We start from the raw sequence: 14930 nt of genomic DNA on the forward strand, positions 1-14930 counted from the left end.
TCCTAAGACAGGCAGAGCCGCCAGCCACCATTATTCCCAGGCAGGACTTTAGAGCATAAATAAGTTTTATGCCTCAGTCCAGTTTTGTTTAATATTATTTAAAGGGGGGGAAATGTTACCTCCTTCCAGCCTAGCTAGGCTGGCCTCAGGCCATCCGCCACTGAGGCAGAGCCACCTGCTGTGCTGCTTCTCATCACTCTCCTTTGATGTGCCACTACCTGCCTGAGGTCGAAGCTGCCTGAGGCTGAACCAGTTCTCCGAGATTTTCCGGAGAACTTCTCGAAGAAGTTCGGTGCTAACTTCTGTGATCTTCGAGAGTTCCTACTAAAAGGCTGATCTGACAACTTCAAAGGAACTTTGCATGACTGGGAATAGGCCTTCCCTCTTCTTTATAAAGCGTGTTTGCCGACATTAAAGTTGAGTCTTGATCAGAATTCAGTCTTGACTCCATTTCTTTCTTTACCCGCCTAGATCTCTTTTCTTCCAGATTCCAAGATGCATCCCAGGCTCAAGCCCGGACATGAGAGCCACAGGCTGGCCCCAACACAAAGTGAGTCCAGGACAGTCAGGGATTTTACACAGAGAAACCCTGCCTCAAAACAAAACAAAAATGAATGTCCAAAGGATGGAGACATGGCTCCATGGTTAAGAGCACTGCTCTTCTAAAGGACCTGTGTCCTAGTTCCAGCAGCCACAAGGTGTCTCACAGCCATCTGTAATTTGTTTCAGGCAAATCTGACGCCCTCTTTTGGCCTGTGTGGGTACTGCATGCATGTTGTACACTTACATGCATGCAGGCTAAACACCCATCCACAATCTTTTTTAATTGAAAAGGGGGGAGGGGCGCAGAAATAAAGGCTTTCCTGTAGATTCAGCCCCTGTGGACTCAGACCTCAAGGACACCATTTATATCTACGGACTCTACTGAGTTCTTAGTCCTAAAAATAATAATAAAATTAAATTAAAAAATAAAACACTTTATGTGGGTATAGTTTACATTTTGTGTGGAAAAAAAAAGTAAAATTATTTTCTAGGATCTGAAATCCTAAAGGAAACATGTTTAAATACTTGTGCTGATTCCAGGTGACGTCTAGACACTTGTCCAGTCATTGTGCTGCCCAATTTTAGTTCTTCCTTCTGCATGGAGAAGCAGGCAGTCATCATTTCCACCGTGTCTCTCACAGGTAGACAAGTTCTCTTTATTATTTCAGGATTCAGCCAGAAGAGAAAAACAAACACCATCTTTGTTGAAAACTCCATTTTATTTGCAAAGTAGGGGCAGAAGCAACAGAAGAGAATTCAAAATATAACTTGATTATATGAAAATGCAGTCTAAAACTCTCCCAAGCCCCATCAAAGCATCGTAGATTTGAGAGCAGAATTCAGGCTCTTACCCAAGTGGCAATTTCTGCCTGACAAGGGTCATTTCATGGTGAGTCATTTATTTTTTTCCCCTTCTTGTTTTCTGTGTAACTGCCAGTGATTCAATGACAGTCTGATTTCTTCAGAGTACTACTAAAGTTCACCTCTAAGCATGCTTGTAAACTAGTCATGTTCTCTAATTAGGAATTATTATCACCAAGTTGTAGAGCACAGAATAAATATACATAAAGTAAGTCATTTAAAAAAAAAAACAAACAACTCAAGGGGGCTGGCTCGGTGGGTAAGAGCACTGACTGCTCTTCCAAAGGTCCTGAGTTCAAATCCCATGACATGGTGGCTCACAACCATGAGATCTGACGCCCTCTTCTGGTGTGTCTGGATACAGCCACAGTGTACTTACTTATATTAATAAATAAATTTTTGGGCCTGAGTGAGTGGGGTTGACCAGAGCAACCAGAGGTTCTAAATTCAATTCCCAACAACCACATGAAGGCTCATAACCATCTGTACGGCTACAGTGTCCTCATATACATAAAATAAATAAATAAATCTTTAAAAGAAAACCCATGCTTTCCCTCAATTATCTTTTTCCCAGTTGTCTTTTCGTGAGTATTTCTTATCAACTTCCCCTTCCCTCCTCCTTTGGCTTTATCACTCACAGCTTGATCACATGGCAGAACTTGTCTGAGCATCCAGATGTCCGGTTGTCATAAAACATTTCCTTCTCCTTCAAAGTAAATTTGATGTCAAAGGCAAATGTTTTCTTTTGGTTGTCATTTTAAACTAGTCAAGAGAAAGCTTTTGTAAGACTTGAAAACAGGCAAATCAGAGCCTTCGCAAATTCATTGTTTTGACAAATATTTGTCAGAAATACATTCAAGAAAGCTGCACCATGTACCCTTTCTTTCAAAGTGCCACTATTTACAGTGGCATCTTCAGTGATTGAGTCACTTCAAAATATTTTCACCCAAGGAAACACAGAAAATTGACTCTCCATACACATGGCTATTAAAAATCTGCGTGTTCCAATAATTAAAGCTGGGCCGTGCATACCTCATTTATTGCTTCAATGTTTGCCTTGTATTCCAGCAGCTTAGTGGCAGTTTTGATGTCCCCGTTGTAGACAGCGTAATGCAGAGCAGTGTTCTCACTACAGTCCATAATGTTTGGGTCAGCACCATGCTTCAAGAGAATATCAAGGCATTCCGTTTGTCTGCACTGGGAGGCCTGTGGAAGTGATGCCAACACAGGAATGGTTAAAGATGTCAAGATCGGCATTCCACAGGCTTCAGTATTTAGTTGCCTTTTAAAATCACCTAGCTTCATCTTTTCATCTAATGATATATTTCAAATTCAAATCATCTGAAGCTGATGGCTAAACTATACCTTAATTAGAGGGGTGGCATCTTTAATGTCCTTTGGACTAATCTCACAGCTGCTCTCCACCAGGAGAGTCACCACTTCTGGATGGCCATAGACACAGGCAAAATGCAGAGCAGTCCTGTGAGCACAAAAGGGATTTTTATGAATTTCAAAAGCATTTTCTTAAAGCTTACTGGCGTGCCATTATAATCACCAAGGAGCACTTAATGACTCTGCATTTTAAGTTTTAATTTTCTCCTGAAGAAAAGATGCTGCATTGCCTCTTATTACAAAGAGCAATTTCACTAGTGACAACATTCCTCAAATGTGAGCTGTTCTTGTAGATTAGAATATAGATTCTTCCTACTGACCAGCATGGAGCTGGTGTCCAGACGCTCTGCTGTGAGCCTTCTGAATGGTGGAAAGGAGCATCCAGCTTCAGAGGCCACAGCCCTGAGGATAGAAGAAAAGTGTGAGCTGGGCAGTTCTCATGGGACCTGCTCCTCTTAGGATACCGATGCAGAGAAAACCGAAGCGATAAAAGCCACAGAACAATGGGAATCCAGGCATCTGCCCAGGAAGGGATGGGAAACAGTGGTGGCCTGAAGGCAGGACACCACTGAAAAGCCAAGATGAGCTTAGCGATTTGAAACCTGCCAAAGGTGCCAATGAACCCTACTGTGTGACGGAAGTTGCCCTATTGTGTGACAGAAGTCACTGAATTAACCCTTGTAGGAAAAACCAGAACTCACTGTCAATCTTGTGAGCATGCCTGGCTTACAAGGAAGACACTGGTAACTCTCTAGGAGTGTTTAAACTAGCGAGGGAAGGAGGCAGTAAGTACAGGAAGCTATGAAGTGAACATGACACCTGTAACTAAAGAGCATGAGATAAGCGAATACATAAATATGGGAACACAAAGCTGTCCTTGCATTTAAAATCTCTCAGTAAGAAATGCCTGTTCCTGCATTCATGTGAATACATGGGTATACATTGACATGAAGTATCAACCTTCAATTAAAAACAAAAACAAAAAAACAAACCAAAAAAAAAAAAAAAACCCTTTTAGATGGGAAGTTGACACATACTAGAAATTTCTCTCCTGCACCTTTCCATGAGAAGTGTGACATGCTTTTTGCAATGGCTACACTAAAGCTGTATTTTTGTTGAAACCCTTGAAGAGGCCAGTAAGCACTCTAAAAGGAGAACTGTCGAGGACTGGAAGCACTGATCTTGATTCGTTTCGCAGCTAATGAGGACCAGTTTGGTGCTACACCTTTCCCAATTGTGTATCCTAAGATTACTGGCATACGCTTCTCTTTTCTCACCTCAGACAGGAAGTTAGCCTAGTTCCCACTTCCTGTGCCTCCCTCCAAGGTACCTGCTCACTCTCTCACAGCTCCAACCCCACCGTTACCTGTACTTCCAATCTGTTTGCTCCATGGCAAAAACTCCACGTTCAATAAAGTTCTTTACTGTGGCTACGTCACCCGTGCTTGCGGCCTTGTGGATTGGATAATAAGGTGCATAGCTGGCATGGTATTTGGGCGGTCGGCACCCTCTCTCATCCTTGCTCCCAAATCCCACGAAGGTACTATGCAGGCCATCACAGAAGCCCAGGGGCGTCCTTTGTTTTTTGTGGAAGAGCATCTGCATGGTAAATGTCTGCTTCGAAGGCTCCTTCCCTCCTGTTAAGCTTCTCTCACATCCCCAACCCAAAAAAGACTATGGTTAAAAAAAGGGCCCCCTAAACCCGGAATGGAAGTTTATAGTAAGCCAGCGCCTAAAGATTTTGATATCGAAGAAAACCCAGAGCCAAGTCTCGCCACAAGGTCATAGCAGGAAAGCTCCGTGTGGATACAGGAACTGTCAACTGCAGGAGCAGTTGGCAACGCGGTAGCCAAGCAACGCTGATAAACACAAACTAGCCGGTACCCAGGCCCGTGCCAGGTGCGGGCGCACATTCAACTTGGAGGGCTGTCCTGTGTGCCAGCCAGGAAGGTGCTTACTGCGCATGTGTAGAATCTGATCGGTTTAAAAAAAAAAAAAAAAAAAGCTTGAGAGGCCACTTATATTCCCTTAAATGAGGCCCTCCGTGTAGTTCTAGGGGCAGTTAAAGGAGTTTTCTTGAATTGCGTTTTTAGTTACAGGAAATGCGTTTTTCTTGGTTTCTTCTGTGACCCATTCATCATTCGGTAATGAGTTGTTTAGTCTCAGTGAGTCTGAATACATGCTACAGATTTGTTTACTGTCAAGTTGATGTTTTAGTGAAGAGCTACAAGCAATTAACAACTGCGGAGAGAAGGAAAATTAGTCTTCCTAGGGATGAGCCTTTTGATTGGTTATTGATGGGGAGGAGCCAGCTCATTGAGGGTGCTGCCATCCCCTGGCTAGTGGTCCTGGGTTCATTAAGAAAGCGGACCTAGAAAACCATTGAGATCAAGCCAAATGCACTCCTCCATGGCCCCTGCACCAGCTCCTGCCTTTAACTCCTCACATGGGAAATTCTTTCAGCCTTAGAATTTCAGAATGAGATTTTCCTTGATCAGTACAATCCTGTTGCCATGCCCCCTGCCTGCAATGCCCCATTTTCCATCTCTGTGGGACAAGCCCTTCTAATCACCTTCAAGGCAGAGCCTGCCTCTCAGACTCAAGTTCCTTCTAAACGTGATCGTGACCTTTTCAATTAAAAAAGAAAATGCTTTGAATGTTTAATCACTTAATTTTTCACTTACTTTTAGGAGTATAGTAACCTAGGTAGCTCTCAAACATTCTAACGTCCAATGGTCAGAAAGATAGGTGCCCTTTATGGTAGGGCTGGATGCTGGGAGAAAGTCAGGCAGTCCACTGGGGCTAAACAGTTGTGCGTGTCTGCTGCAGCTACTGAAGGTGGAGGTTGCCAGTTTTAGTAACACAAGGCTTATGTTATTATGCTCAGGCCAGGGCAGAAGAGGCTTAGACCTGCAGGGTGCTGCGTATCACAAACTTCTACTATGGGATATTCAAGCCACTCAAGCGGCAGGAAAGGCTTTCCCTTCTGTGGACTCCCTTTGTAAACTTTGTAAACTTTGTGTACTTTGTAAACTTTGTAAATCTTCAAGGCAGTAAAGTGGCCATCCCTGCCACCTCACCCCAGGAGCTCCAGAAGCCAGCCCCCTCCCCCAGATCTGTCATAAGGATGGTACAGCCTCTGTAACTGTCACAAAGGACATCTCCAACCCCTCAACAGGACCCTCCCAAAAGGCATGCTAATTTTAGGAGAAAGGTTTGAATAAAAACCACCAATCCCTGAATAGGAAAATCCACCAATCCCTGAATGTCTCACAAAAACCCACCAATCCCTGAGCTCCCCCAAGCTCAGGACTTGAAATCCCACCGATCCTCACCCTAGAAATCTCCACCCAAGAAAGTGTCACACACCCTGCCAAACCCGCTGTATAAGCACCGTGCTTTGTCCAATTCCTTGCTGCGGTTCGCTACTTCCTTGGAGCATAGGAACCTTCTATGAGCAGAGGAACCCTGGTACCTCCAATAAATCTCTTTTATGAGATTTCATGCCTGGTGTGACTCTCGGAAGACAACAAGAAGCAATGAAGAGAAGAAAAGAAGCAAAGAGAAGGCGCAGAGCTGAGGCTCCGAAGCTCCAGAGCTCAGCTGGGGATCCGCTCCCCTGGGAGCTGCACAGCCTCTGCTGAGGAGGCTTCCTCTTAGAGCTATGTGGTTCCGAGACTCTCGTGTCTCAGGATGCTTTTCCTTTGGGACACTGTCCCACCTCAAAACTGTGTGGTTCCTGGGCTTCAGAGACCCAGGGCACCTTCTCATCCAAGCAGAAAGGCCAACAGCTACCTCTTGAAGAAAGCCTGGTTCCTTCAAGCATTCTGCTAAGAGGGAAGGACAAATTAGGAAATTGTGTCACTGACTCAGGACCTTTTGTGTCTTTTCTGGACTCATAAGCTCCAGAAAAGACTTAAGCTCCCTTAAGAAACAACTTCAGCCTGTCACTACATTAGCTTCAAGAACCCCTTTGCTGAGAAATAGTCATAAGCTGAGGTGGGGGCACAGACTCGCCTTGGCAGCTAACAGCCGAAAGCAAAGCCCAATTGCTCTGCAGCATTAGCCTCGTGTCTAGACCCCTCTGGATCCGATTTCTTCACAAATATAAAAACAGCTCTTACATTTCCCACGGACGGAATATGTTCCGGTTTCAATAGCTCCAGCTCCATCAACTAATTTCCATAAGAGAGCAGACGAGTCTCCATGTTGGCCATTTTCCTTCCGTACTTGCTCGTAATGTATCAGCTCCCCATGGAAAAAAACGTGCCCTCTTCCTACAGTTCAGACCTTACAGTAATGCCCCCAGAGACTGCCTGTCATGTGAGAGGGGGTGGGCCATTATGAAAAGAGTAATAATAGAGCAATATAGGCTCATATGCCTGTGATAATGAATGAGTATAATATCACTGGAATAAGGTATTTATTATGATAATCACATTGAAGGTGTTTTCTGTGCCCGATGTTAGACACTACTCATACAGCTGTCCTCTTTGTCCCGGGGAGCTCTAAAGCAGGTTATCCAGCTTTCCTAAGCGAAGACAACACTATTTAGTAACTCCCCCAGAGTCACAGAACTACAAACGGCTTATGGAGCTAGCAATGTCTTGAAACAAAGAAAAAAAAATCCAAAGGCAGATCTGTCCATGTTCAGTATCCTTTCTTTAAAGCACTCGGTCCCCACTTCTCCTAACTTATGTCTTGGCAACTGAAGTTGTCTTTGGACTGACATCACACTCATGTCCTCAGAGAGAAACAATTCCCTAAGACTTTGATTTTGTGGGTGTTTTTTTTGCTTGATCCTTTGTTTGCAATGCTTTATTTTCTGAGGGTAGTTTGTCATATTGGGGCAAAGAAGTGGGAAAGTTGATAGAGGGTTCGAAGTAAAAGCAAAAACTGAAACTGAGAGAAGAGAGAGAGAGAGAGAGAGAGAGAGAGAGAGAGAGAGAGAGAGAGAGAGAGAAAACAAGACCTGTGGCTGCACAACCACGAATTCATCTAGGGCTTAGCAGTATTTCCTTACTTTTTACTTCTTAAGAGTGACACTGATCTCTGAAAGCCAACAGCTTCTATCTAAGCAACAATCAGCTCTTGCTAACCAAGTTGGATCACCTTGGCACAAAGCATTTACATTTGAGAGGCCTGCCCTCTGCTGGATTCTTGAAATATTACATGCCAAATTTCAAAGGTTGTCCAAACAGGGTCCCATATGTGGAAGTACCCTTTGGTCAGCGTTTGGGACATCATAAATAAATGAAAGTTCTTTGACATATTTTCCTGAAAGTCTCCAAAATTTTTGCATAGATATTTATATGTATTGAATATATATTTTGTGATGACACAAGATCAAAAATCCTCAAACCCCAAAAAAAAGAAAAAATCCAAAAGACTTAATGACCTAAGAGGAAATCTTAATAATGATGAATTTTATTTACACAGGTCTCTGCTGTCACTCTTTGTGACTCTATGGGATAAGGTCTGTGCACCAGTCCTTCTGCTGCTCTACTGATAGGCTCCAAGAGTCTCATCAATGTCACCCAACCCTACCACCTTACAAATTCTTTCTGCTTTTTCTCGTTGATGTCTCCCACGAACTATCCACAGCTAGTTGCACTAGATATAGTGAACTAAGTCAGGTTAGTTAAATACTTTGGAGAAAAAAAAATTTGGAATCAGACCACATAAGCTCAGAATCCTACCAAAGAAGAGGCGTCTCCTGCCAGGCCCATGGAGAAGCATTAAAAAAAAAAAATTGGAAAGAGGATTTTTGAAACCCAAATGGTTTTACATAGATAAACAAAACTCGATTTTCTGTAGTTGTTCCTAAGGTTCCTACTTTGATTTAGCTTCTGAGAATGGCTTTTCTCTGTTAAAACTTTACAGAACTGAGCTATACAAATAACAACATGCGACTGGGAATGAATGTAATCTGGTTAAAAATGGAATAAAATCTTAGTTAATATGATACGTTGGATGGTGTGCATAATTTTATTGTGTTTCATAGCAATTAGGCATACAAGGAGCAATAAATAAAAAATGACTATAATTATTATGGCAATAAAGCATCCAGGGTAAGCCTTAGGGAGGACGCTTTACAGACAGCACTAAATTATCGCAGAGTCCATTTCCAGGAACCTGGATTTAAAGGTCAGGAATCACGTGTTTCCATTTTCTCCAGCACCACATCTTCTCTTCCATAGTCCCACACTCAGCTTCTTTTTTTAATGAAAATTTTTTTTTACCTATTCACTTTACATCTCACTCCCCTTCCTGTCACCTCGTTCTACAATCCTTCCATCCTCTTCCCCTTCTCCTCTGAGTGGGTGGAGTACTCCCTGGTATCCCACCCACCCCACCTTCTCGCTTCAACCCTCTGCGGGGTTAGGCGCTTCCTCTCCCACTGAGGCCAGACAAGGCAGCCCAGCTAGAAGACCATATTCCACAGACCAGCAACAGCTATTGGGATAGCCCCTGTTCCAGTTGTCCAGGACTCAAGTGAAACCAAGCTACGTGTCTGCTACATATGAGAGGTAAGGCCTAGGTCTATCCCTTGTTTGTTCTTTGGTTGGTGATTCAGACTCTGAGAGCCCCATGCGTCCAGGTTAGTTGTCTCTGTTGAGTTTCATCTCCAAAGAGGAGCAACACAAAGATGGCGGTGAAAGCAGGTGTCTCCTTGAGAAACTCTTCCTTAGTTTAGGTCTGGGAAAACACAGAACACAGAGCGTCTGAAACTGAAGCTCCCAGGACATTCTTCGTGTGGCCCATGGTATCTCACCTGTGAGCATCTGTATGGGAGGCTGGGGATGAGATAGGTCCTCACCTCAATGTGAGGCTGCCTGACTTTGCTCTCTGTGCAGATCCCTCTGTGGGCAGCTACAGTAGGCAGTGCCCATGTGGACTTCAGTTACTGGAGTTGCTGGAGTCTACCATCAACTCACTGCTCCTTACACTGAGGAAAGACCACCAAGGAACACTCTGAGCAGTTGCCAAATATCTGAGATTCCAGTCTAGCGTGACTTAAAGTAGCCAGGACTTAGAGTAAGAAAAGTTTGATTTAATGTATTTGAATTAAGTATATACACAAGGTATTCTTCTGTCTACATGTCATTAAACAAAATTTTGTGTGCTTTAAAATAGACATGCATTTAAAGTTCACTTTGTGGTTAACTTTAAAAATAGATAGGAACTTTTGTCAGTAAGCCAAGGCACTTCAAAATCCTTCATATGTATTATTTTGTTGGAAATGTTTTTGTCACCGAAGCAACACCACATGACAGAAAGGTCCAGAGCAAGACTGTATGGAATCACTGATGAACTGTTATTAATTTCCACATGGTGGGCCTCTTGTGTTGAGAAAGGAGAGAATGGCCAACTGGAGTGTCTGACGTCAGATGCTAACGGTCAGACACCCGCCATTAACTAGGACTGAAGGGAACATGAAAATGGGGGCCGTTCCTACCCTGAAGCAGCACAATAACTTCCGGGCATTTTGTAGAGATAATGTTGTGTTAAAATAAATACTAAGGAGTCTGGTAGATAAAGGATGGGGGAGAGAACAAGAAGAAAATTGTAGGGAAGAGGAGCTGTTATGTCAGAGCTGGCACTGGCTTTATATTTGTGCAAGTGAGGGCTGTTTTTAAACACTGTCTGAATCATTCCTCCACCCTCCACAGCAGCCCCTTCCTGAGGCACCCAGACTGTCATTTCTAGAAAAGAGAAAAAGAAAGGATGTAATTTGCTCAGAATCCTTGCAAACTATTTGCACATCTCGTCTCTACAGGCTGCTGTGCACTGGGCAACACAGAAAGACAGAGAGATGCAAGTACTAAGGGTCTGGTGTAATTGCCCCCATACTGCACCTGTACAGCTAGTGAGATGAAATGCATACCTAACATTACAAAGATAATTAAACTAATATTGATAACATTTAAGACATGAACATTGGGGTTTTGTTTGCAGAAAAATAAAGTACAAAATAAGTCTTCCCTTACCTGCCTTCCAAATTGAGATATCTCCGAGCTAAGTATATATTTCTGAGTATTTTTCTGAATATACAGAAATACACACAATGGTTCTCCTCACCCATGGGGGGCAGGGGAGTAAGGTCAACTACAATCTGAAAAGAAGAAAAGGAAAACTCTAGAACCAAACTCTAAAATTTTAAACCTTGTCACTGTAAGTGGTAGGGTGAGATCACTTTCTGTCCTGCTATGTCATATCTGGACATGAAGCCCATTTGTCTGCACATCTCCACTGCAGATGCTACCCATTAAACTAGCAATATGTAGCCATCTTTACTATCAATTGCCCATCTCAATACCCTGCTGCGTATGTTCTTATGGTGTTGACTCAAAAATGTCACCGAAGACACAATAATGGTGCTGGAAACCCAGTATGCCAAGAGATGCCACAGTGTTTCTTTTGAGCAGAAAATGACAGTACCACACTTAATGGGGAAAGGGAAAAATGTTGACTGAAATACAATAGCAAAATTTGAGATTGAAAAGAGCGTAGTCATCAAACTTTATTATGGCATATTGTTGGAACTTTCTACTGTTAGTTATCGTGAGTTGGATGACTTGGTAGTTCATCTCTTGCTGTCTAATTTATAAATTAAACATTCTCATGGATGTGTACACATAGGAAAAAAAATCTTGTCACAGGTAAGGCTTAGTAAGCTCTGTGGTTATCAGTTGGCAGTCACCATTTCATAATACTTGTGTTCAAATAATTCTGAGTTGACTCAATAATGGTCCCAAAGTATCGTCCGTAGTCATGCTGGCCACAAGAACCCACTAAGTATTTAAATGAAAATTATTGTTAGTTATTGTGAATCTGGGTGACTCAGAGACTTGAGCTTTCTCATGGGTATTTTCTTTTGGGGATAATACAAGATACATAAAGCTCTGGAGTGAACACACCCATTCCAGTTATGCAAGAGAGGGGTAACTCCAAATGAACCCCCAAAGATAAGAGGATCACTGCATATTGACTAGATCCTTCCCATCTAAGGGTCACATTGAAGTTAGTGAATTCATTGTATTAAGCATTTCTTGGTTTGTGGGAATGTTCTTGCTTTATTTCATTTTGAAGTTGAATGTTGCCATTTCCCAAATCAGGTGTTCTCTGCACAGACTAAGTGTATACTGTGCAGAGGAATCTGAGTTGGGAACATGAGGTTTTTTTTTTTCTCTCACCTTCTGTTTCAACTCCTATTACTCAGAGCTTTGTGTTATTATTGGTGTGTGTGTGTGTGTGTGTGTGTGTGTGTGTTTGGTTTTGTTCTTCAAGTACATAATACATTCAGTGTAGACTGAGTAGCCTAGCCAACACATCTTAGTTTATCCATTATACAAAGTAGGATATCTTACATCTATCTTTTAAAAATAATTTTATGTGGCAATTTTGAGTTACCCGGTCTAATTAAATTCACAGTCTTTTCTAAACTTCTGTGCTTTGTCAGAGATAAAGGTAAAAGCATATACCATTAATGATATGACCTAATTATGTCAATATTACCTATTGCAGTGCTGCATGGTATATAGAAGTAGGGATATATGAGAAGAGATACTGTCATCTGGGAACTGGCACACTGGTAGCTGCAAATATGAGCACTGGAGACTTGACAAGCATCCTTTTATCACTTTTTAGCTTCTTCTAGGTTATGCTGTAACCATAGAATAACATAGTAATAACACCAAAGCTTATGGACTCCAGTGAAAGGGCTTTGCCTTCTTCAAAGCCTGAAGGCAAAATATTGGGGGTGAGAATAAGAAATTATATTATGCCCCATTAAGGAGTCACAGGAAGCTTAAAAGAAATGCTGAACTTTGAACCTTAGGTTGTATCAAAAGGCAGCCAAAAGCTGAGGCACATGAAACCATCCAGCATGGAAAGAGGAAGACATCCCTGAACCATTCGCATCTGTCTGTTGAACACTTTCCTAGAGTGAAGACCTCAAATTGATTTCCAAACATATTAATCCTCTGAGCTTTGCCTTCCTTTGAAAAAGACTAACATTTGTGCATCCTTTAGGTATACAAATATTGTGTCTTGTTGAGTGTAGCCTTTCCTTGTCCTGTAGTTATTTCTGGAAACGGTTTTAGGTACAAAGCATCTTGCCTGGGAAGCACAGAACCTTGGGGGTTTGGTTTCATGTCATTGAACCTTACATTTGGCCACACAGTCAGATGTCCTAGCACTTTGAGGAGACAGTGACTCCATTCAGCTCTCCATGTTGAGAGGACAGAAGTGAACTTGCTTTATGACGGACATGGATTCTAGCATCAATGACTAGGAAAGAAGCTGTCCCAGATTCTCTTCCTCTGTGAGAAGACTGAGCAACTGCCAAAACCATACTCATTTCAAACCCAAAACCCTGAAACTAGAATGCCAGCCTCACCATCTTTGGTTTTGTCAGTTTGGGTCACCCCTTCCTCCAGCCTTCTGCAGGAGCTCAGCTCCCTCATCATAAATTCCTAGCTCATCCCTTTCTGTTTCTCCTCCCTGCTTTATCGGACACAAATTAGCTTTTTGTCTAGATGTCTTTTGTCCTTCTTGGGGCATGTTACACCGTTTACTGCTATAGAATAGTGAGACCTGGGAGGATGGAGTCAATAAATGAAGCAGAATAAAGTCTTACGCAATAGCCAACTTTATTCAGCACATTTGGCAATTCATATTCTGGGGGTTAATAGAAGTTACACAGGTAAAGTGTACAATCACAAGGGTAAGCCACAAGTGACAAAAACATGCTTTTCCATAGAGGTATATAAACAAATAACAATAGCTATTTGCAATGAATAATGTAAAGTAAACTCACTCCTATCCACTGCACCCAGGACAGACACAAAAGATAATCCGGAACAGCTCTGTGTTTTTGAAGAAACCAAGGTCAAAAGACCCTTGTCTTGGTTTCTTGGAACTTTCTCATGAGTACTTGGAGATCTCTTCATACAACTCCATCCTTGGACCACGTCTGCCACTACACTTTTATGCTTATTAAATACAATGCAAAAACCGACCTGGAGAAAACATTAAGCTCTCTAGCAAGGAACAGAAAATGAGAACTGAGAATGACTGTGCTCCAGGTCGGGCTTTGCCTGGCTGTCTAAGCATGCTTCTGCTCAAAGGTGGGATTAACGTAAACAGCAGATTGATCCCATTGGTCCAGTGCTGAAGACACACCAGCCTTCTCCCAGTTCTTAAAAGCAACCTGTTCTTTCTCAGGGCCCTCCCCTTTCCATTTCTTCTCACCACCCACTAAGTTGACCAGTGCCTTTTTTTCTTTCTCCCCCTTTCCAGTAATTATTCACTCACTTTACATCCCATTTGAATCCCCCTCCCTCTGCCTCTCCCAGTCTAATTCTCAAAAGTCTCTCCCCCTCTCCTCATAGAAGGAGAAAGCCCCTTTGGGTACCACTCTACCCTGAGACATCAAGTCCCAGCAGGGCATAAGGGGATCCTCTCCCACTGAAGCCCTATAAGGCAGTTCAGCTAGGGGAAGGGTATCCAATGGCAAGCAACAGCGTCAGAAACAGCTCCTGCTATAATTGTTAGGGGACCCACATCAAGTCCAAGCTGTATGTCTGCTACAAATGGACAGGGGGCCTAGGTCCAGCCCCTGAATGCTCTTTAGTTATGGTTCAGTCTCTGTGAGCCCCCACGGGCCCAGGTTAGTTGACTCTGTAGGTCTTCTTGTGGTGTCCTTGACCCCTCCAGCTTGTTCGATTCTATCACCCTCTCTTCCACAAGACTCCCTGAGCTCTCCCTGATGTTTGGCTGTGGGTCTATGCATCTGTTTCCATCCACAGCTGAATGAAGCCTCTCAGAGATAGTTGTGCTAGGCTCCTGTCTGCAACACAACACAGTCTCATTAATAGTATTTGGGGTTGGCTCTCTTCCATGAGTTGGGTTTCAAGTTGGGCCAGTCACTGGTTGGCCATTCTCTCAATCTCTGCTCTGCCTTTATCCTTGCACATCTTGTAGGTAGGACAAATTTTAAGTTAAAGGTTTTGTGGGTGGGTTGATGTCCTCCACCCTCAACTAGAAGTCCCACCTAGCAATAGGAGATAGGAAGTAGCCACTTCAGTATCCATATCCCTAGCTTCTAGGAGTCTCAGCTAGGGTCACCC

At 42.9% G+C, this 14930-nt stretch overlaps 1 protein-coding gene across 4 annotated transcripts in view; it reads right to left on the bottom strand.

The window, feature by feature from the left end:
* LOC147005902 (uncharacterized) overlaps window positions 1-7017 on the bottom strand; it is a 59247-nt gene extending 52230 nt beyond the window's left edge. For 3 of the 4 annotated variants that reach the window (XM_085834806.1, XM_021156225.3, XM_085834805.1), the window contains exons 1-3: window positions 4163-4650; window positions 2770-2884; window positions 2437-2610 (exon numbers count right to left, since the gene is read on the bottom strand). In XM_085834806.1, the coding sequence (XP_085690932.1) occupies window positions 2437-2610; window positions 2770-2884; window positions 4163-4401 (528 nt within the window). In that variant the 5' untranslated portion in view covers window positions 4402-4650. Of the gene's footprint in view, window positions 1-2436; window positions 2611-2769; window positions 2885-4162; window positions 4651-6920 lie in introns of those variants that run through there. The other variant, XM_085834807.1, reaches the window with a different exon arrangement.
* Window positions 7018-14930: the final 7913 nt, after the last annotated feature.

This window comes from Mus caroli, unplaced genomic scaffold (genome assembly GCF_978045245.1).
Source record: "Mus caroli unplaced genomic scaffold, Mus_caroli_1 scaffold_2, whole genome shotgun sequence".
Lineage (NCBI taxonomy): Eukaryota > Metazoa > Chordata > Mammalia > Rodentia > Muridae > Mus > Mus caroli.